The sequence below is a fragment of the Typopeltis vanoorti genome, chromosome 15, assembly GCF_054136105.1.
Source record: "Typopeltis vanoorti isolate ZY-2024b chromosome 15, IOZ_Tvanoo_1.0, whole genome shotgun sequence".
Lineage (NCBI taxonomy): Eukaryota > Metazoa > Arthropoda > Arachnida > Uropygi > Thelyphonidae > Typopeltis > Typopeltis vanoorti.
The window spans coordinates 122044447-122068663 of NC_143563.1; the positions used below are offsets into that span (position 1 = coordinate 122044447).

The following is a 24217-nucleotide window of genomic DNA, read 5'->3' on the forward strand; positions in this document are numbered from 1 at the left end:
CTTGAACGAATGGCTCTATCAAGAATAGAACTGCTCCATTCAAGATTTAACAATATCATTAATAATCCAAGAGAACAATATCAAGCAAAAGCACACTTGTACTCTTGGCAAAACAGACATAATATGTGAAGATGCAGATATTAACTTTGTTTAAAAGGGAATTAAAATATAAAAGAAGAGGTTGAATCTTAAATTAAAATGAAATCGAAGGAGGAAATAAATATTAAATTGTACTATGTTTAAAGTTATTGTCTAATATAGATGGAATCTTAATTTGTCAAAAAAATTATTGTTAAAATATGCCATGTATAAAGTCGTGTATCATCATGCAAACAAAAGTTCAAAGGTTGCAGTTTGACCACCAAAGATGACATAATGAGCGATGAGTAGGCATTCTTGGAAGGCGCAAGAAATTCGCGTTCCCCGAAAAAAGCAATGCTCATACAGCAAGGAGATGACGTCACTTGGAGACAGCAAATGGGAGAGCGTCGTAGACAAGTTTGGAGTGTGGAAAGAGGGTGGTATAATGGGGTTTAAAAACGGAATTCATATCATTGAGAGGGGCTTTTCTTTTTGCTTCTTTTTACGTTTTTCTCCTGGTTCCTGTGGTGTTCCCTGGTCACGTGTGCCCTCTCCTTGGCTCTCCTGCTCGAAGTTCCTGAGCGGATCAGCATGCCTGATACCTGACAAGATGTGTGAAGACGGCAAAGCGGCAACGTGTTTTCCGTTGCTGAGTGATGCAAATCGAAGAAAATATAGCATGAGATAATGGTAGTGTTCGAGTTTTAGACCATCGGTGTGGATCTAACTGATGAGAAAGCAGCAAAGGATTCCTTTGAAGGTGAATCGTGTTAGAAGCGGCGACGCGAAAAGTTCGTAAGCCCAGAAGAAACAAGTGACAAATTCGGGACGAGCATGTGACTCTCATGTGGCAGCAATCCATCATACAGAGGGACAGTCTATAACAAAGAACAGACTGAAGGATCGAGAAAACATCTAACAAGGTGATAATATACAAATCTTCCCTTTTATGTGTTATCTATTAGTGACGAAGGTGTAAAATGGACAAAGTTTAGAAAAGAAGAGAGAGAGATTTTTGAGACAGTTTCCTGTATTATGTTAATCAAATTGGACTGGTAGTCTATGTTCGTAAGTTGTCTAGACCAAGTTTAATGTGTATGGGTTGTTAGTAGCAGTAACCTAGTTTAATACCGACATCCATGTTTGTGATACAGATGAACATAGGATTCTCATGAGTGTGTTTGAATAGCCTGTCTGTTTGATTATTATTACCCTGCTTTACTTGTATTTTAGTATTAACCTTGATTTGCTTGATTATATGTGTTGTTTAAATTGCAATGTTCTTAGATAAATAATAAATGTGTTTTCCAATGTATACCTGAGTTTGTCTGAGTAAGAGATTGAATTTTACCACTCACGAAAATATCTTTATTTTTGTGAGTGGTAAAATAAATACCTATGTTTAGAGGAAAAAGGGAATTTAAGATTGTCAAGACCATGATTGTATACTGAGAACTTAATCTACCTAACTATTTAATCTATATAAGGTATTACTTGAATTTTGGGAACGTTTCTTCGGATAAGAGTTTCTATCCTAGAGTTCTGACTGGCGCAGAATACAAATAAATTTCGTCAGGGCTCGAAGAGAGAAACGGCACCAGAAAGTCAGTTTAGAAGCCAGATCTCAGTAGACACAAGGAGAACAATAGAGGTAAAATATTTAAGAAAACAATGACGTAACACACACACACACACACACACACACACACACACATATATATATATATATATATATATATATATATATACATGAATCAAATCATGTATATGAAGTGTCATTTGTACATAGATACCATTGAAATAATATGGATGGATGGATGCAAAACAAAATGGTTGATATATTTCATTGATAGGATATTTCTGTGGTTAATGACCTTCTCCCACTAACCTCAAACCCTACCCATAGTTTTACTGATGACACTATCCTTCATTTTTCTTCTTCATTCAAAAAAAAGATTGTAGTTTTCAAATGATTTAATTTTCTAGAACTTCCATGACCATTGTCTTAACCACTGATCTCACCATTTTCACATGATTTAAACAAAATCTAGTGAATTTCTCATTGCTACCAAAACATATCTGTTATTTCTCAGAAGAAAGATCTTATTTCAGTCCCTTTCTTTTGATAATATACTCCCTTCAAGGTCAGTTTTCCCTCATTTTGGCTGACTTTAACAGCTAGCTTATCCTGGCACAATAACATTGCTTAATTTCCCCCCCAAAAAAATGATCTCTTTTGTTCAAAAAACTGCAAAAGAAACTATAAATCCCAATCTGTTCAACATTTTAATACTGTTTTCACTTTAGAAGTTGTGGTGCTGTAAAAATTCCTGATAGATGATTCATCTTACAGCCACTCTCCCCCCACTTGATTTCTCATAGGCATTATGTTTCTGCATTGTCTTTTTATGGTTATTTTCATGGGTGCAGTCCTACTAAACTGCCCATCAGTATTCCTCCGCTTTCTTCTAAACAGGTATGAACACTGCAGCTGCTGTTTAGCCAACATACATGGTTCAGCCACAAGCATCTTAAAATTCTTATAACAATTCTTTTTCTTTGGAACAGCATTCTCCATGCTATTTACCCCCAATGATTATTCAGGACACTGTATGCGAAAGAAACATGTTAACAGATTTCTTATTTCTTCCTCTTTGTGGGTCACACATATTGCACTATTGCGTTCTAGGTTTTGTAACCTCTCTTGTGTGGGTGGTTAATATAAAAAGCAAATTCTTCATTTTATTTTATTGTATCATGCACAAAATGATACAAATTTCAAAAAATTTCTTTCTTCTCCCCCTCCCCTCAGTCCAGGTCAACAAAATTTAATAAAACTACTCATTCGACATTTGCTTTTATTACTAAAATATTATATTATTTATTATATAAACATATTTCCTTTGCAATTTAGTTTTGTGACTGGTGTAATATTGAGAGAACGTCTTCCTTCCTTCGAACGTATGCTGTGGAGAGTGTGCAAAGGAAATGTGTTCTTAAAATTGGCCGAAATGGACAAACCACTAGAAGATCCCATAACAGTAAGATATTTCATAATCAATGTATAGATTTTTAAAAATTGATAAATTAATGTTTTGCGATTATATATATACACACACATACATACTGTTTGGATAGAAGTCAACAGACATCCCCATGAGCAAAATGCATCGTCCCATGTAATATCGTGTGTTTGTAACTTTATAAATTGGAGGAATATGATGCACCCAAGTCAGTCAACTGTGTCCAGGTGAAATGGCTGCGAGAAGGGAACCGAGGAATTTCAAAGAGGCATTGTAATGGGCCTGCCACATTGCAGACCTATCTGTTCAGCAAATAGTTGACAAATTGCACCATGTCAGGTCAACAATCAGTGATACCATATTAAGATAGAAGTGAAGGGAGTCGAGTGCAAGTGCTAACTGCAGTGGATGACTATCATACTTACCGAACATGACTGTAGGTGCTATGAAGGATAATATGTAAAAACTGTCATTTGTTGGCTGACACGTTGAATGTGGAGTTTCAGACATCAACTGGAACATGAATCTTTACAAACATTCAACTCACCACATTGGTTTCCATGGTAGGACTGCAATATGCACACCCCTACATTACCCAAACGAACATGCAGAGTTGTCTTCAGTGGTGCAAAGAGCATGTACAGTGGAACATGGAAGCTTGGAAAGCTGCGTTATGGAGTAACAAATCCTACTACCCTCTCTGCCAAGCATGTGAACAGGTGTGGTCATGGCAGATGCCTGGTGAATATCTCTTACCAGAGTGCCTAACCTCAACTATGAAATTCGATGGAGGTGGCTGTGTGATGGTATGATCCTATTTTTCTTGGTTTTGCCTCGGACCTCTGTGGTGCCATGAACATTGACATATGAAACATAACAAAGAGCAAATAATAACTATCAACATAAGAAACCTGAATGGCAAAGAAATGGAGCTAGTTGAGGAATTGGACAAGTACTAGATTGACATAATGGGGTGACTGAAACTGGTGAGATCTTTCTAAGCAATAAATACAAAATGCTATATTCATATAGCATTTTGTATTTATATTTATATTGTATCAAAGAAAAGATGCAGTAGCTATAGTATTAAACACTAAATATGAGGCCAATCTTCTTGAACGAGGAACTGGATGATGAGACTTATTTGTGCCCACAGACTTATTTGTGCCCACAGAAGATTCTACTAATAGAAGTGGAGGAATTTTTTGAGGCTTTAGAAAAAGCAACTGACACAATAAAAAAGGAAAGGTTGGTCCTTGTTGGGGATCTAAATAGCAGAGTAGGAAATGATTGTCAGACATACAAAAATATTTTGGGAAAATTTGGAGAAAAGAGCAAAGCTAATAATAATAGCAAATACCCGTTGGATTTCTGCTCAGGCCACGGACTGTTTATTACTAACACAAAGTTCCAACCTAAAAATGTGCACAAATTCACATGGAGAGAAGAGGCAAGGAAAAAGAAAAGTCTCACTGACTATGTTATTGTTAATAGTGATGTTTTCTCACTGGTTCAGGACACTAGTGTGTACAGAGGATTTGAAATTGGAAGTGATCACTATTTATTCTATTTATGTAACACCTCCACAGAGTCATCGAGGGAGGGTACCTGCAGCTGTCTCCACCACTCAAATCCACTCACTACAACGAACCCAACTACACCAATGCCATCTACTGCCCACTACCACAACTAGCATTTTCACAGACAATCACAAACATCCATGCCCATGATGGGATTCGCATCTGCAGCCATTTGGCTGGAGAGCGGAATTTATATTTAAATGATGACCATGTGAGAAAATTTTAAAGCGAATAAAAGTTGAGCAGCTCTTAGATGTAATCTGCAGACTAAACTACACAACCATTATTCAAGAAAAAATGAAAAAAGAGTTTGGGAACAGGAACCAAACTTTGAAAATTCAGTGGCAAGCCCTGAACAAAACATTGATTGATTCAGCCAGAGAGGCATATGGTGAAGTTGTCTGCAAGGAGAGAAAAATCATAACTCCATGGTGGACACATGAAGTTAAAGAGGCAGTGAAGGAAAAGAAGAAAGCATATTGAATGTTCCTGGTGAATAAGTCAGTTTGTGCTCTTAGAGAATACATAGGCAAATGTAACTGTCCTCTGGAACAGTCTTCCACCATCTGTTTCCCAAGGCATACAACCCACAGCTTTTCATATCAAATGTGAATGTGTTTCTTATCGACCATCCAGTACACTAATGTACTATATGTTGATCAACCTATAGTACCACTCTTGTTGCTTACAAACAAAAGTTAGGAAGTACATCAGAGGCTATCTGATGTGAGATAGTTGCCATCAGGACTACGTATAGTTGATTGCCACTGGAGGCCTGAAGATGTAGATGTCATGCATCAGCAAATTAGCACAATGAATAAAGAGTGAGTAATTAATGAAAACTTCTGTGGAGACCTACCTGGAAAGAAGGAAAAGACACTTGTGTGTGTGTGTGTTGTGGGGGGGGGGGTAATTATCTCTTAGATGTATAAATTGGAATTTATGCATCTAAGAGATAATTACCTATATCCCACATTGGCATGTAATGGAGGTAAATTAAAAATGAGATGTTAAGGAATTTTATTTTTGGTTTAATCCTTTATCCAAGTTTAAGCAAACAAAGTTTCTGTGTGAAGTATCCTCACTACTAGGCTACTTGTATATCGAGGCTAATGATAATGACTTCACATCATTTGTCTTAGTATCCCATAATTCAAAGCACATGCTCTTTTCGGGAAGGGCCACTATCCAGACTGGTTTCGACTCTTATTGAGGTCTCATCAGTCGGAACCAGACCAAGAAGACATATCAAGGTGAAGTAATGCATTATATTTTAAAGATACTTCACATGCAAACTTTGTTTGCTTACACTTGGATAAAGATTAAACGAAGAATATAACTTGGCATCTTTAATTTATAGTATTACCAACTGAAAAACCCTATCTGTGATCTAGAGTAATTTATGAATAAGGTGGTACAGCTTTTCACTACTTGTATATGGGAAATTATGATTTCTGTTTTATTCAACCTTGGTTATCTCTTTTGGGTCTGGCTCCCACTGATGGCACCTTGGATTTTGGCAAGAACTTTAGTTTTCTTTCCTTTGTTTTTCACTTTGATATTTTAATTTTATATTACTGGGGCCTGTGGTGTCCCCACTGGATTATTTACACAAATATTGCTGGTAGCGCAATTAATGTCTGCATTATGGGATTATTTTTGGTCATATCACAGACACCATTTTATAGTAATAATAATCCAGTGATATAGAATTGTTTCTGTATCATGGGATTATTATTTAAAACTAAAAATTGAGAGATTACCAATGGAATATATTATTATATGCCACCTAAAGGGAGTCCAAAGACTCATTGAGGGAGGGTACCTACTCCACAATTCCTCATCTCTACTGCCAACTACAACTACTTTCATTCTCTACACCAGCGCCATCTACTGCCAACCACCACCACTAGTATTTTCATAGACAATCACAAACATCATGCCCATGGTGGGATACGCTAACCGCTCGGCCACCCAGGCTGGCAAATTCTTATTCAGACATTCTTGAAATGGAGAAAAATCAGTAACATACGAAACAGTACTATATATCAGGTAAAGATCCAAAGTGGTTTTGTGGTGAGATTACCTTCACAGTGGATATATATAAAGATGCCCTTATCAAATTTTGTCAACATCAGTACAATTCGAGTTATGGTGAACTATCCCAAAGTTTGGTGGCAGTGCCTGTGTTGTTGTTCATACAATCACTTTGATGGCATCTCTCCCAAGGCTAAATGTTTTAACTGTACAGATCGAACATATTGCTAATTAGTGTTTCAAATCCTGTCAGAAATGTGAAAGTTCTGAAATCGCAGGACTACTTATTTTTTTAGAACTTTTGTTGAAAGAATGGAATCACCAGCAGAGCCAATTAGAACAGCATATGTATTGGAGAGACATAAAGAAGAGTTTCCAGATCTTCCATTTCAGTCTAATAAAGACGGCACGAAAAAGTGCATCACTAAATCAGCCAGAAATTATTCCCAAAATTCCTCAACTGCAGGAGCCACCTTCGCAGTCAAACATGGATGGGACAACATCAGTTGAGATTAACAATGAATGTAGTGTATCAGCTGAACAAATGCAAGACTAAATGCAAACAAATGAAACTGTTATATAAGGAGAAACCAGAGAAGTAACAGAAAAGCAAGTAAGACTGAAATAACTTAATATGCAAACAAGAACATCAAAAATAAAAAAATGAATTAATAGAAACTTTGGGAATAAACAAAAAGAAATTAAAAGACGAACTACAAAAAGGAACAAAATGTAAAAGGAGAAGAAATGATAAAAAATGTAAAGATAGAGACGGTTGTTAAATGAAGACTCTCAGGCTCAGAAGATGTTATGAAGTATAAGGCACCATCTCATGCTAATAAAGGGAAAGTGAGAGATTTAATTTAAAAAAAGAATAATAAAGTTTACTGATGCAAAGTTTACTAAGTACAATTATGATCTTCATGAAAAGAAAACTATTTTCCAAATCAAGAACAGTAGCTGTGAAATCGAAGTAATGGCAAGCAACTATAAAAAAAATTGAAAAAGAAGTTACAAGAAGCAAGCTACACAATGGCTCCTTCATAGATTGAAGACCTCATCAGTTTTGTCCAAAATCTAGAAATCAAAGACTTACGTGTGACATTTCACTAATCATATCATATCATCTCTCTCTCTCTCTCTCTCTCCCCCCCCCCTTCCTCCTCATTTAATGTACAAGAACTCTATAGGCCAGTTAAACAAGAAGATGTATGGAAACTTATGCTATGCCATAATATAGGTTTTTGTTTCTCCAAGAAACATACTATAAAGATATAAAAACTTTAACAGATAGATTCTTATTGGAGCTTTGGGCTCGAGTAGGGGTTCTTATTCTTGCACTCCTTCTTTGAGTCATTCTGTAAATGACCAAAGGATTGCAGAACAGATAACTTGACAATAGACTCGAAATACTGTGAATACGTAATAAGATGTTTAAATGTTTATGCTCCATCCAGTGGAACAGTAATGCAGCCATGTTTATAATGGTGCCACGACATCATAGCAGCTGGAGATTGGATTTGTATTGTGAAAACCCCACATTTGATATAATAGGAGGTCAACAAGTGGAAAAATGGGATATGCACAGATACATATGTCTTGACAATGCTCAACTAGCAGACACTTGAAAGATTTACAGTACTAATCTGCTGGCTTACATGTACATGAATCAAGGTATTGGCATCCATCTTGATCAAATTTATATCTCTTTTTCTGTTATAAATGAGGTAATTCAGATAAAACATCTTGACATCAACGTCAGACCATAATCCACTTCTACTTAAATTCTGCTGCATGGAACAAGCAGAGATCAGCTCTGGACCTGATCTCTGCTTGTTCTCAACCAAATTTCCCATTGATCTTTGCAACCAAACTCCAGACCCTCTGTTCAAACTGGAATAATGTGGGATATGTGGTTAAAATTCAAACAAGCCATAAAACAGAATATGATTGAATGGAGAAAGGTACAGACTTTCCTTAAAAGAAAAAAGTTGAAAGAGAAATGCTGGTTCATAGTAAGGCAGTGCAATGGTATGGAATGCAGCATCATTAGAAACATCAACATAAAGATAGAAGTGGAAAGTCTGAAATAAGTGGAAGAAACAATGTACTGCTTAACTTAAGTACTGCTGTACTCTTAAAATAAGAGTACAGCAGTACTTAATTAATAGCCTTTTAGCTAAATTCTTCAATAAACAGTTCACCAGAATTACTATCACCCAAATCTGAGTAAATGGTGAAGACAATATTATGGGAAATTATAACTCTTGAAACATTAATGGTCTTGCAGTTCATATCCAAGATAGGCTTGGCAGACCCATACAACTTCTGAAGTTACCATAGATTATAAAGAATGCCAGACAAGAAAATCCCCAGGATATGAAGGTCTAGGGATAAAACTTTACCATAAGGCCTGGGATTTTATTCTTCCCATTGTAGTTATACTGTTGAGCAATTTTTTCTACACAGGTCACTTACCAAGTAAATTTGTAGCATGTCATACCATTCTCATTCCAAAACCTGATAAAGAGAGATCATATCTTAATCAAAAACTCAATGCCTAGTTCTATAAGATATTTTTCTACATTATACTGGCTCAAAGTAGGAATGAGATTCATAATTGAATGCACACTCCAGGCTTGGCAGTAGAATTTATTCAGTTTCTGCAATGTGATCCTCTCTGCCTAGTTAATAAAAGAAAAAGCAGCCAAATGAAGTGCTATTGGTAGACCTTACTGAAGCATTTGATAATAAAAGATAATAAGAATTTGATAATAAAAGCAAAACTTGATATAAATTTCAGAATACATGCAGTTTACAAACAAAAAAATACTAGCAGTGGTGATGGTAGTTGTGGCAGTAGATGGTATTGATGTAGGTGATTGGTAGCAGAGGTTCTGTGTGGAGACGGAGAGTTGTACAGTAGGTGTCCTCCCGCGATGAGTCTTCGGACTCCTTGGAGGTGTAATGAAAAATAATAATAATATAAAGAAATCTTTAACCTCTTTTGCCACAAACTTCCACAGTTGGGTAACGACAGTAGCATTTTGTTTCATAACTTACTAAATCCAAGGATACCCTATCTGAAAGGATCTTGTTTGGAGAATTACATGTGGTCACCTTCTAGTGTATGCCATCAAATGGAGATACTTTATATTGGAGATCTAATCTGTGACATCTGTTGCTGATTGAAAAGAGAACTGTATTCTCTAGCTGCCTTCTTGCCCTATGTATTTGGAACAGATTATGTAATATGTTCGACATTCCATTACTTAGAACAGAATAGATTCTTTTTTTGGTACCCCTCACCGGGTGGCAATGGGAAGAAAATTGTGATATAATTAATGAATTAAAATATCATTAATAGAAGGCTAGAAAAAAACATGACATTGAAAACCAGCAATATGACATACAAAATGCTTCCTAATATTGTTTGGTGGAAATTTTATTGTTCATCAGATGATTTTTGTATTCAGAAAGAAGCATTCTAGAAGGTACCAAATTTTTGGCTAGGCAGTGTATATCACCCGCATTATGCAATATTCACTAGGGTTGTGGGGATAAAGTTCTATCTATTTTTACTATGAGAGGTGTTTTAAATTGTTCTATTCTCTTAAATCAATGTGTTTTTATGGTTATTTTGTTATTTAGTCAAGTCATTTTGTTATTTATGGTTATTTAGTCAAGGTGATTGACTTAGGTAAGGCTAACCACCTGGGTATCAGTCATCTCTGCGCTTTAGTTTCATTTGCTGTTTTGGATGTTCAGCTGCATGGCACTGGTGAAAAGGAAAACATGATGGCCTTTTGGCTACATGATGATATAAAAGATCTGAGGCCTTTTTATTATCCTCTCATATTATCCATCTGTCTTTTCTTTCTCCTAATACTATCAGGCACTCTTGCACTCCTATACTAACTAATCTAGGCCTACGATGAACATCTCTTTACTTTTTCACCTCAATAAAGGTAGAAACCAGTCTGGGTAGTGGCCCTTCCAACGCATAGTATTAGACATGTCCAAAAGGGGATGTGCTTTGCATTATGAGATACCAAGGCAATTGATGAGATGTCATTAGCCTCTGTATACAAGTAGCTCAGTTGTGAAGTACTTTACGTGCAAATTTTGCTTGCTTACACTTGGATAAGGGATTAAACAAAGAATATAATTTCTTGGCATCTTTAATTTATATTATTACAAAGTCAAAAAAACTTTCAACATGTAATGGAGGGAATCCAGAATTTTCGATTTGAGCTGTGATAGCATGAAGAGAGTTTTCATTATATAGGTACCACTTTGCATCTCTTTGTGGAGAGTGATCATGCAGTCTTGATTTGAGATGGTTTGTTAAATGTGAAAGTTTCAGTTATGGGGATGCATGTGGAAATACAAAGCTGGTTATTATGGCAAAATTAGCAGGCATCTTGGATATTACAATATCCAATTAGATATGATCTATCCCTTGCAGTTACTTTGTCATAACATATGCAGGTGAATATAATTTTCAATATGCAGGTGAAGTATATGTCAGCTATACATGAAAAATGGTTGAATGTTTGAGAGAAGCAGTATGAGATTGCATACCTAGCTTCCAGAGGATGTATCAGATTGCAGTTACATGGATGACTTGCATCATTATGCAGGAACTGTAAAGGAAACAAAAAAAGATGTTGTGGAGGGAATATAAATGAAAACTGATTGACAGGCTTATGAGCAGTACAGCATAGAAGCAAGAAGAATTGCTAGCATGGAAACAGCCAACATTAAATTGAGAGAGGAAATCCCAAAGTTCTTTTGCTGTGTGAAAAGTAGGTAGGTAGAGTTCAAGAACAAAAACTTGAATTATTGAGTAATCACATGACAAGTGCATTTTTAATATTTCTCCCATACATGAAAGGCAGAAGAGCCTATAGCAAACAGATGCTTTGTGTGGGCATATCATCCATTGGGAAATGGTGCTGTCTGACAGTGATCAGTGAAAGAGCAGAGGTGAATAAACTTGAAGATGCTTTGAATAGAATGAAATCTCAGCATGAAATCCCTGTGTATGGGTGTGTAGAGCTAGTTCACCTTCTCATGGTGCACTCTGGATAATGCTACTGATGGCCAAATAATTTGCAAGATCTTCTGGGCAGTACAAATCACAAGGGTTAAATGAAAAAGAGTCAAGCCCTAGGTTCCCCAAAGGACCACTGGACCAGAAAACTTGTACACAGTGTCAGAATCTGCCAAATCAATATAGAAAGTATAAGCTGGGCTAAATGCCAGTACTATCAAAAATCTTATTAGGTAATGACTTTGATCTGGTTGCAATACAGGAAACCCATGCTAAAAATGAGAAGCAGTTATGGAAAAGAGGAAAAATCCCAGGATATAAAGTCCTTGGAGCAATATTTGACTCATCATATGGAATCACTACATATATTAGAAAAAACATTGAGAATGCAACCTTAGTTCCAACTTCTATAGATAACATCCATGAAATTATTTCCAAAGTTGCTAATGTAATAATTATCAATATTTATAAACCACTGGCTATCTCATGGCCAGTGCAAGTACTCTATCCATATACTCACCCAGCTGTGTATATAGGTGATTTCTATAGCCATCATGAACAATGGAAATACTGGGATAACAACCTGCATGGAGAAGCCTCGGTTACTTGGGCTGAGTCGCAGAAAATGAACTTTATTTTAATGCTAAGGACCTCAGCATATTTAGGTGAGCAGCCTGGAGACACGATTGCAAGACTTACTTATGTTTTGTCACCTCTGACAGATTTAAACAGCCCCTACCAGCCTGTAGACAGGTCCTGACAGAATTCCCACATAGCCAGCACTGCCCAGGTATTGTACAGATTGGCTTTTAAATTCCATTAGTCTCTTCAATCCCCTGGCTTCGGTGGATCTTTAAGAAAGCCAGTTGGTCTGCTTTCTCTGATAAACTTGACAAATGCCCAGGATGGAAGCCCTTTCCAGTGGCAGTGATGATAGATTTGTGGGCACAGTGATATAACCGCAGCAAAAAAAAGACCATCCTCAGGGATACCCTAAAGAGTATATCCTTTGTGGGATAAGACAAGTGATAACCTATACCAGGAATTCTTAGAAAATGAGGACCAAGAAATTGCATATTAATTAACACATAGCTTTGATATCGCACAGAGACAAAAATGGATAGAGCCAATCGAAAAATCTGGATTTCTGGCACTCAAATCGGGAAGCATGGTCTCTCAGAAGATTCAAGGAGGGAGTACTCCCCACCCACCTCCATACACACACATACATTTTAATACATCTGTAACTCCAGATGCAGTGGCTTCACATATAGTAAATCTATTGAGAGCACCAAAAGATACAGATCAAGCGCGAACTCAGAACTCTTAAATCTATGAGTGAGTTGATATGGGAGTACTCCTGCCCCTTTTCTTGTGGAGAGCATCACATCTGCTTTGAAGGATGTAAAGGTGGGAAAAGCCCAAGGCTTTGATGGTATCTTTCTGGAATTGAAAGATACATCTGCTTTGAAGGATGTAAAGGTGGGAAAAGCCCAAGGCTTTGATGGTATCTTTCTGGAATTCATAGTGCACTGTAAAAAGTATATTAAACACTGGCTAGCACAATTTTTCACAGACATTCTACAGACTGGAGACACCCCTCGATCCTTCAAACGAACTAAAATAATTGCGATTCTAAAGCCTGGGAAATCAAATGATCTTCCACAAAATTATAGACCTATTGCCTTGCTAAGCACAAGCTATAAATTACTAGAATGCCTCCTACATAATATAATTAGCCCAACACTATGTGAAAGAATTCCCCATGAATAAGCTGATTTGCAACATAAATGGAGCTGCTCAGATCAAGTTATATCTCTTACTTCGTACAGAAGTGGGCTTCCAGCAGCAGAAAAAAATATCTGTAGTGTTCATTGACTTCAGTGCTGCGTATGACACGGTCTGGAGGCAAGGACTAATCTGTATACTTCTTCATGAAATTTCCTGCCGATCACTACTTGCCTTATAGAAAATATACTTACCCAACAGAACACCCCAAGTTATTATGGGAAATTCTACTGGCAGGCAAAGGAAGCTAAACAATGCTTGCCACAAGCTGCAATCACCTCTTGATTTGAAGAAAAATGCTGACCATCGAGGAATAGTTTTATTTTTGGGAAGAGATAGAAGTCAGAGGGAGCCAGATCCTTTAATTTTCACATTGCCAAAACACCTTTGTGGGCAGGTGCATTGTTCTGATAAAAGATGAAAGATGATTTTTTTCTTCTGCAAACTGGGTCTTTTCTCACGAATTTTTTTGTCTAGTCTTGTTAAAAGATTGGAATAATATTCCCCGGTTATTGTTTTACCCTTTTCAAGATAATTAATAAACCAAATGCCTGTAGCATCCCAAAACACTGATGTCATGACTTTTCTTGCCGATGGAATTGACTTTGTCTTTGGCACTGAAAAGCCGGCTTCTGTCCACTGTTTTGATTGCTGTTTGGATTCTGGTGTGTAATGGTGAATCCAAGTCTCATCCATAGTAATAAATTGATGCACAAAATCAGTTTTATTTTTGTTAAAATGCTTCAAGCACTGTTCAGAGATTTTCATGCGAGTGTGTTTTTGATCTGCTGTGAGCAAGTGCAGCACCCATCTTGCACAAAGCTTTTCATTTGCAATTCTTCATGCAAAATATATCTTGCACACTCTTTTGAAATGCCTATAGTATCAAGAATTTCACGCACTTTGACTCGCCAGTCATCCAATAACATAATGTGCACTTGATCAATGATTTATGGTGATGTTATACTTTTTGGACATCCTTCACGTGGATCATCTTCAAGGCTGGTATGGCCATGTTTAAACTCAGCAGCCCATTTCTTAATTGTTGAAAATGAAGGAGAAGAGTTCCTATAAAATTTTCTGAACCTCGAATGAATTTCTTTTGGTGTTAAACCTTCTTTTACAAACAATTTTATAACCGCATGATACTCAATTTTATCCATTTCAAGGGATACATACAACACTTTTGCTGCAAACAGCTGTATAAAACAAACTACTTGATAGAATGACTTGCAATTTCACATGGATGCTTATGACAGATGTACCAACTTAGAAAAAAAAATCTTGCTGATTGTGTTGCCATCTGTGGTCAAGGCCAAGAACTCTTCAGAACACCCTCTTAAATCTGTTGAAATAACGGAAGAAATCCTAACTACCGATGTGAACTCCTTCGGAAAAGATTTTCGCAAATGGAGATTCAAGTCTAGTGTAACCAAAACAGAAACCTCATGCTTTCACTTTAACAACAAATTTGTGATTAGACCTTTAGAAGTCTATTTTGGAGATAACCTTCTTCCATATAAGCAGTACCCAAAATATCTTGGAGTCATTCTTGACAGAACAATATCGTAAAAAAAACTCATCTGTCTAAAACAGCTGAAAAACTGACAACGAGAAATAATATAATACAAAAACTCTGCGGCATCCTTTGGCCTTGTCTACTCTGCTGCAGAATACTGCACTCCAGTTTGGATGAAAAGTGCTCATATGAAACTTGTAGATGACGAACTGAATAACACCATGCACTTGATCTCAGGTACGATTAAATCAATTCCTATTTATTGGCTCCCAGTTCTGAGCCATATCACATCACCAAACCCACACAGATCAAATGCATTTCTTCAAGAATACAAGATCATTTCCTATCAACAGCTCCCTATTCCAATGTGACCTTGAAGACCTTAATATCAACAGGCTTTGTTCTAGAAATTCTCCATTTAGAGCTGCAAAGATGCTTCTGGCAAACAACTTCTGCACGTATGATACGTGGTCAGCATGCATTGTAGTTTGAAGAATCACCAAGAGAGTGCCACGCTATGCCATGTTTCATGGAGAAATCCCTTTATTTTGAATTTCCACTTTGAATTTGGCCATCTTTCAATAGAATCAGAACAAGACAGTGGATGTACCAATGCTTTTCACAAATGGAACAGTGCAGTTTCCCCAAACTGTGATTGTGGAACTGAGAAGCAACCATTGTGACATCTTATACACGACTGCCCCTTAAAGCCTATAAAAGAAGTTTTAATGATTTCCTATTTGCAACCAAAGAATCAACCAATTTTATTCGTAATCTAGATATTAATTTGTTATTTTTTATTGTTTATCATAAATTTTATGCTTTGTGATGTGCAATATGTCATACATTAAATAAATAATCACTGTGTGTTACAAAAATGTCCAAGAGCAGTGTTGTAGGCCAAGTACACTGGAGTTAAATTACATAAAAGTTTCCAAGGTACGTAGAAAAATTGTAGATTGATCAGCATCTCTGAAAGTGGTTAAGGTGTTTGGAATAAGTTGGTTTAGGGCCATATTCTGAAATTGGTGGATAGACCTCTGATATTTCATGGAAGTGAGGGGAAAGTATGGCTTTGTGAAAGGTAGGTCTTGCTTTAGTAATTTACTCACTTATCATAATGAAGTGACAATTAAGTTAAAGGAAACATTTATACATGATACTGCTGCACTTTGCATATGCATTTTAACAGAATATTATACAGAAATATATTAATAAATTGGAGCAAATGGCAATGGATTTGAAGCTATTGACCTTGACATGAGGGTGGCTGATGATCAGAAACCAACCACCCATATCAAGATAGATGATGAGCTGATTTTACAAAACTAGGGATGGCAACATTTAATAAAGATTATTTAGATAGTCTGGCTGTTTGGAAAAGGATAATGGTTGCCATTTCATTGTTGAAAATTTTAAATTTATGCACTGTTATATGAAAAGATACAAGCTTGCACCCGGACTCCAGGAAATTGGAAATTTTATATTAATAATTATGTTGAAGTTCATCGAAGATATTGCAAAAGGTGACAAAATAGCCCAAATAATTGTTTGGATAATAGTATCATTTAAGGAAATTAACATATGCTATATATTAATTTGAAAACTTAATTAATACCAGGGTGCTTAAGGGTCAAAGCTGTATAACTGAGAGGAGATCTCCACATAGCCTTTAAAGGAATGCAGAGAACCGACCAGGGCTTCTGACCTAATGTCCAATTCTCACCTTCTCGTGGTGCACCCTGTTGGGTATCTACCTGGATACTGAACGAACAAGGATGGGCTGGAAATTTGGGATTTAGCCGGCCAAATTGTATTCTCATTGGTTAAACCAAAATAAAAAATGATGGTACAACATGACAAAATTTCATGCCGGCTGGGGCGTCGCCTGGTTAAACAAGGTCCCCATTGTTTTCACCAGGGAACCAGGCCGAACAGTGAAAAGTCAGCTACTGGAACAAATCTGAAAACACACCCCAACACAACATCACCAGAGTTAAAGATCGGTACTATCAACATAAGAAGCCTGAATGGCAAAGAAATGGAGCTAGCTTAGGAATTAGATAAGTACCAGATCGACATTATAGGGGTGACTGATACAAAAAAGACCAAAACTGGTGAGATCTTTCTGAGCAATAAATACAAAAAGTTATATTCAGACAATGACAATCAAGGAAAAGGAGTAGCCATAGTATTCAACACAAAATCTGAGGCTAATCTTCTTCAATGACAGGCAGTGTCGAGTAGAGTGATTTGAGCAAATATCGGAATGGGGAAGTGGATAATGAGACTTATTTGTGCCTGTGGTCCCACAGAAGGTTCTACTAAGGTAGAAGTGGAAGAATTTTTTGAGGCTTTAGAAAAAGCAACTGACACAATAAAAAAGGAAAGGTTGGTCCTTGTTGGGGATCTAAATAGCAGAGTAGGAAATGATTTTGAGACATGCAAAAATCTCTTGGGAAAATTTGGAGAAAAGAGCAAAGCTAATAATATTGGCAAATATCTGTTGGATTTCTGCTCAGGACATGGACTGGTTATTACTAACACCATGTACCAACATAAAAATGTGCACAAATTCACATGGAGAGAAGAGGCAAGGAATAAGAAAAGTCTCATTGACTATGTTATTGCTGATAGGGATGTTTTCTCCCTGGTGCAGGACACCAGAGTGTACAGAGGATTTGAAATTGGAAGTGATCAATATTTAGTCTTGAGCAGGATAAAATTGAATTTCATATTGAAAAGAATAACGTAAGAAAGTTTTAAAGCGAATAAAAGTTGAGCCGTTCTCAGATGTGAACTGTAGATTAATATACACAAAGATTATTGAAAAAAAAATGAAATAGTTTGAGAACAGGAACCAAACCTTGGAGATTCAGCGGCAAGCCTTGAAGAAAAAAAACTCTGATTGATTCAGCCAGAGAGGCATGTGGTGAGGTTGTCTGCAAGGATAGAAAAATCAGGACTCCATGGTGGACACAGGAAGTTAAAGAGGCAGTGAAGGAAAAGAAGAAATCATATCATAAGTTCCTGGCAAATAAGTCAGCTTGTGCTCTTAGAGAATACAGAGACAAATGTAAAAAAGCGAAACGCTGTGTAAAACTAGCTAAACAAAAGTCATGGGAGGACTTTGGCAAGAACATAGAAAATAAATATCAAGAAGGTGGTAAGATATTCTGGAGGTTGTTGAAGAAGCTTAGAAATGGAGGAAAGAGCACTGTAAAATGAGTTCGAGATGATAAAGGTGACGTGAAAACAGGAGAAAAAGATATCCTTGAAGTATGGAGTAATTGCTTCGAAAAATTGCTAAATGAAACAAGCAGTGATGACAGCAAAGTGGTAAAAAACACTGACCAGGCATGCAGTTAGGAATACATATCCATACTTGAAGTAGAAAAAAACCATCAAAGGCTTGAAATGTGGAAAGGCAGCAGGAGTAGATGATATTCGACCAGAAATGCTGAAGTATGGTGGTATAAAAGTCTTACAGTGGCTGCACTGAATAGTTCAGAAAGCCTGGACAGAGGGACAAATTCCCAATGATTGGAGTAGTGCTCTAATAATGCTCATATATAAGAAAGGGAAATAAAACTTAATGTGAGAATTATAGAGTTATTTCCCTACTGAGTGTTCCTGTCAAGATCTATGCAAGTATACTTGAGAAACGGATGAGAAGAATTGTGGAAGAAAAGCTTGGTGAAGAACAAGCTGGATTCAGGCCAAATAGAGACTATCAGGATCAGATCTTCACTTTACGACAAATAGTCGAGAAAGCATTGGAATATAACAAAGATCTGTATTTAAGATTTGTCGATCTGGAATGACAAGGTGCTAAGAGAAGAAGCTATTCAATACGCAACAGTTATATGGGGTCAATGGGGCATTATGTCAAGGAATACTTGGTCTGTATTTGAGTTGTAAGTCGGCAGTCAAAATTGAAGGATGTACAGGAAGATGGTTTAATGTTAATTCTGGTGTGAAACAAGGACGTACATTATCCCCTCTGATATTCATTATCTATATGGATCACGTTATGAAGGAAAGTATTATTAAACATAATATCAGAATTGGAGATGTTAATGTCAGCTCTTTGCTTTATGTGGATGATGTTATACTTCTGAATAAATCTGATACAAGTTTGCAAGATTCCCTGACTAAATTGAATAACTGTTGTAATAGATATGGTATGAAGGTCAGCATTAAAAAGACGAAGATGATGAATATAGGTAGAATTGTTGAAAATTTCAACTGTGGTGTGAACCTGTGGAACAAGTAAAATATTTCAGCTGCTTAGACAAGATTTTTAGTGAAGATGGTAAATTAAATATGGAAATAGACAACAGAATCAACAAAGCTGGTATGGTAGGAAGTCAATTGAATAAATTCATATGGAATAAGAGAGAAATTATTCGGAACACTAAATTAGCTGTATACAAGATGGTTTTCAAACTAGTTTTAACTTATCGATCTGAGAACTGGGTCAGAAGTAAAACACTGGACCAAAGACTAGAGACCACAGATACGAGAGTCCTGAGAAAGATTAGAGGCATTAACAAATGGCATCAATGGCAATATCATATTAAAAACGAGCATATTAGGAAAGAACTTGACATTGTCGGCATCCAGGAATGTGTTAGCAGAGCTAATCTCGGGTGGTATGGTCACTTGAACAGAATTGGCAAGGAAATATTAGCAAAACACGTGTCCTCTGCCAGGTTAGCAGGGAAACGACCCTGAGGAAAACCAAGATATTGGTGGATTGATACGGTACAATGTGCCTTAGACGATAGAAATATAAGATCTGATAATGATAATATTGAACTCTTGACAAGTAATAGACTGATTTGGAGGAAAATTGTAGATAGGAAGTTAGTAATGATGTAAATTTTTCATGTAGTACTATCATATTCTGTACACCCCTTGAGGATACATCTCAGGAATTTGATGATGATGAAGAATTAATACCTCCAATAATTTTGCAAAGTCAATTTGCTATCATCAATAAACAATAAACAAATTGATATGTTCATGCAGGCACTACGTAGAGTGAGTGTGAATGAAGCAGAAACGACAAATGTAAGTCTAAAGCATTCCCCTTAGTGTGTTGGGAGTTCTTGGCTGTTTTTATGTAGTTCCCACTCTCAAAGGTGTTTCATAAATCTATAGTATATGGGCTAAATTTTTTTTCTCCCCAATTTTTATTGAGTTTATATAATATTCTAACTGCTTGTCTATTCAGGCCAGGTGTTGGGCTGAAGGTGTCAGGATGAATGCTTCCTAGATTTGAAGGAATTTCATACTACCAAATTTATCGAGGTTTGGATAGATCTATGAGGTGGCAGATTCCAGGAAAAATCCTTCATGTTTGAATTTGCTCCTGTGGAGTAAGATTATTTCCATCGTGTCTTGTGATGTGTGTGTAAGGCATGGTCAGCAAACCCTGAGTGGCTGCAGTGAATCATTTGGTGTTGAAGAATATAGCAAATGAGATAGGGAAGTTGTTTTTCCTCTTTATAAGGCCTTGGACACAACAGGACTTTTTTGTGTATAGATATGATCACCTGAGTTTCTTGGGGTAAGTTTTGTTAGATTGAAAAGAGAGAATGTGATGTACATATAAGTTCTTTTATATGTGTCTCCCACTCACGAAAGGTTGTAAACATGTTATTATATCAGTACTGTAGGTGTGCTTGGGAATTTTATAATTTTTCATTGTTTTATTCATTTTTATATTTTTATTTATTTTTTTTTTACATAGTTAGTCCAGAAACTCTCCAGAGACAAAACAATGGCAAAGTTTCAAGCCACGTAAGCTCCTAATATCAGTTGGTTGGGATGGTGGACTCACATCTGGTGATGAAATTCATCTCCTAAACTCAAGCATTCATGCCTTTAGTGGGATTTGAACCTTTAACCTGTTGGTTGGAGAGAAAGTACATTACCACTCAATCACTCAGACTGCTAAGTTACTAAATTAATTGTGTCATCATATACATATACATCATTTTATAGGACGGATACTGAAGATATATTTTGGTACATTGTCAAGAAGGGATAGAATAAAGCAGTGTTAGCAAAAAATTTATGGAAGAGGTACAAGATACTCAGTAGTGAATAGATGCATCAGAAATATAAAAATGTGTGACATGCATTGGTCATCATCATCAACAAATTCCTGATATAGTCCCTCAAGGGGTGTATAGGATATGATAGTACTACATGAAAAATTTACATCATTACTAGCTTCTTGTCTACCATTTTCCTCCAAATCAGTCTGTTACCTATCAAAGCTCCCACATTATCAGATCTTATATTTCTATCTTCTAAGGCACTTTTTACTGTATCAATCCACCTATCTATATCATGGTCTACCTCTGGGTCTTTTTCCTGCCAACCTGGCAGAGAATACTTATTTACTAATCTTTCCTCTTCCCATTCTGAGATGAGCTCTGCTAATGCATTCCTGGATGCTGACAATGTCAAGTTCATTTTTAATACGATACTGCCATTGATGCCATCTGTTCATACACGTAATCTTTCTCAGGACTCTCATATCTGCAGTCTCTAGTCTTTGTCAAGTGTTTTGCTTCTGACCGAGCTCTCAGATCCATAAGTTGAAATTTTCTTGAATACTGTCTTGTATACAGCTAATTTAGTGTTTTGGATAATTTCTCTCTTATTTCATATAAATTTATTCATATAATTAAAATGAAATATATATTGATCTTTAAATGACCGTGATTTATAAACATAGACAGAAGCTGACAGAAAATGGTAATCGGAATGAATCTATGGAAAAGGTAAAACGAAAATGGAATCTAAAAATATAATACATATATCAAACTGGAATGTAAGAGGAATAGCATATAAAGAAATAGAATTAGACGAAATATTAAATGAAAGAAATTTTAAAATAGCAGTAATTACTGAAACAAAAAAGATATCAAAAGGAACCATGAGAACCGAAAATTTTAATATGATATACAGTGGAGTTGTCAGAGACCAAAGAGCACAAGCAGGAGTCATCATTTGGATTCATAACTCCCTTTCAAAACAGTTAAAACATTATAAATTATGGAATGAAAGAATAATAGAAGCTAGAATAAAAATTAATAGAGATTATTTAACAGTAATTGGATTATATGCCCCAGAAAGAGGAAGAAAACTAGATAATATTGAATTTTATAATCAGCTACAAAATATATAAATAATAAAATAAATAAAAATGATTATATAATTTTAGCAGGAGACAAATGCAAGAATTGGAAACACGAAAATTAATAATAACATAGGAATATATGGAGAACATGCTCTAAACAGGAATGATAAAAAATCGATTGACTTTGTAGTTTATAATAACCTAAAAATAATGAATTCTTTCTATAAACATAAAGACATACATAAATATACTTGGGCAGCAAGAGGATGGAAATCAATGTTAGATTATTTTATCTTAAATGAAAAGACATCAAAGTTTTCGTTAGATGTTAGAGTTCACAGAGGATATGAAATAAGCAGTGACCACTTCTTCATTAAAATAAAATTAAGATTACCACCTAAATGGCTACAAGTAACAAGAACAGAAAGAAAATTTAAAACATTTGTTTATAAAATTAGACTATTAAATGACACAAATATACAATGGCTATAGGAACAAAGAATTAACCAATACTAGATAAAATGAAACAAAATGAAGAATTAGAAATAGAATGGCTTAATATAAAAACGATACTAAATGCAGCAGCAAATGAAAGCTTAGGAAAGACCATAAATTTCAATAAAAGGAAAAAAACTGAAGATATGGGATGATACAACCAAAGAAGTAATCAAAATGAAAAAAGAAGCCTATCATAAATGGTCAATTATTGTTATTATTATTCAGGCCTCCATGGAGTCAAAAGACTCATCGTGGGAGGTCTTTCCTAAGAAACACAAAGTATATCAAGACTCATCGAGGGGAGGTCCCCCCCTAAGAAATACAAAGTCCGTCATACCACTCCTTGAACTCATTGACCGTTCTCGCTCTCAACACTCCATCAGGCAATGCATTCCATGGTTCAACCACCCTCCATGCAAAGAAACCACTCTTCACCCTCTTGCTCACAGTTTCCTTTCGTAACTTCCAGGGATGGCCTCTTGTCATCACTCCCCGCTGTTCAACCAAACGAAAGAACTCCCCAGTGTCAACCCTGTAACCACCTCTCAACAGTTTAAAAGTCTCAATACATATCACCTCTCCTTCTTCTATCCACTTCCACATTCTCTCAGCCGATCCTCATAACTATCATTGTACAGTCCTAAAACCACCTTTGTACCCTTTCCACAGTTAATTTATCCCCTTCAAATCCTGGGGACCAAATCTGAGAACAATTGTCCAAGTTTGGTCTGATCAGAGTTTTATACAACGGAATGATAACTGTTTTATCTCTGCAGGTCAGTGTCCTTCTCATTATTGCAGCAATCCTCTGTGTTACCTTCACTACCTTTGCAATATGTCCCCTAAATTTCAGGTTTCTATCAATCATCAACCCCAGATCTCTTGTCTCCCCTACTTCCTCCAGTATAACTGGAGGAAGTAGGGGAGACAAGAGATCTGGAGGATGAGACATGGTTAGATGAGGATGACATCCTGACAGGAATAGAGATGGAAAGGTATGATGTGTTTCGTGAGGATAGAAGGAGTAAAAAGGGAGGGGGAGTGCTATTGATGATAGAGAAAGAGTTATGTCCATACAAGGTAGAGATGCAAGAGGGAAATGGGGCCAGTGGTTTTGAGGCAGTATGGTGTGAGATAGAGGTGAATAGAATCAAATACTTGGTGGGATGTTGTTATAGACCTGGTAATGTGGATGGTGGTGATAGTGAAATGTATAGTCAAATTAGTCAAGCAAATAAGAAAAGGGTGATCATTATGGGTGATTTTAATTATGGCAATATAGACTGGAATGAAGAGATAGCAACTGGAAGTAAAGAAAATGAGTTTCTTGAGTTTTTGAGGGATAACTACCTCAGACAGTATGTAACAGAGGGCCCACGAGGATTAAGGGTCTTGGATTTGGTTATCTCATCAGAGGATGTAATTATCAATGAGGTGTCAAATCATCCACCAATTGGTGAAAGTGACCATGAGGTG

At 36.3% G+C, this 24217-nt stretch overlaps 1 protein-coding gene across 1 annotated transcript in view; it reads left to right on the forward strand.

Annotated features, from left to right (window-relative positions):
* Nucleotides 1–24217, forward strand: part of LOC150099114 (V-type proton ATPase 116 kDa subunit a 1-like) — a 586531-nt gene that overhangs the window by 178774 nt on the left and 383540 nt on the right. The window contains exon 6 of the mRNA XM_090404569.1: nucleotides 2996–3122. Coding sequence (XP_090260695.1) covers nucleotides 2996–3122 — 127 coding nt within the window. The remainder of the gene's footprint in view (nucleotides 1–2995; nucleotides 3123–24217) is intronic.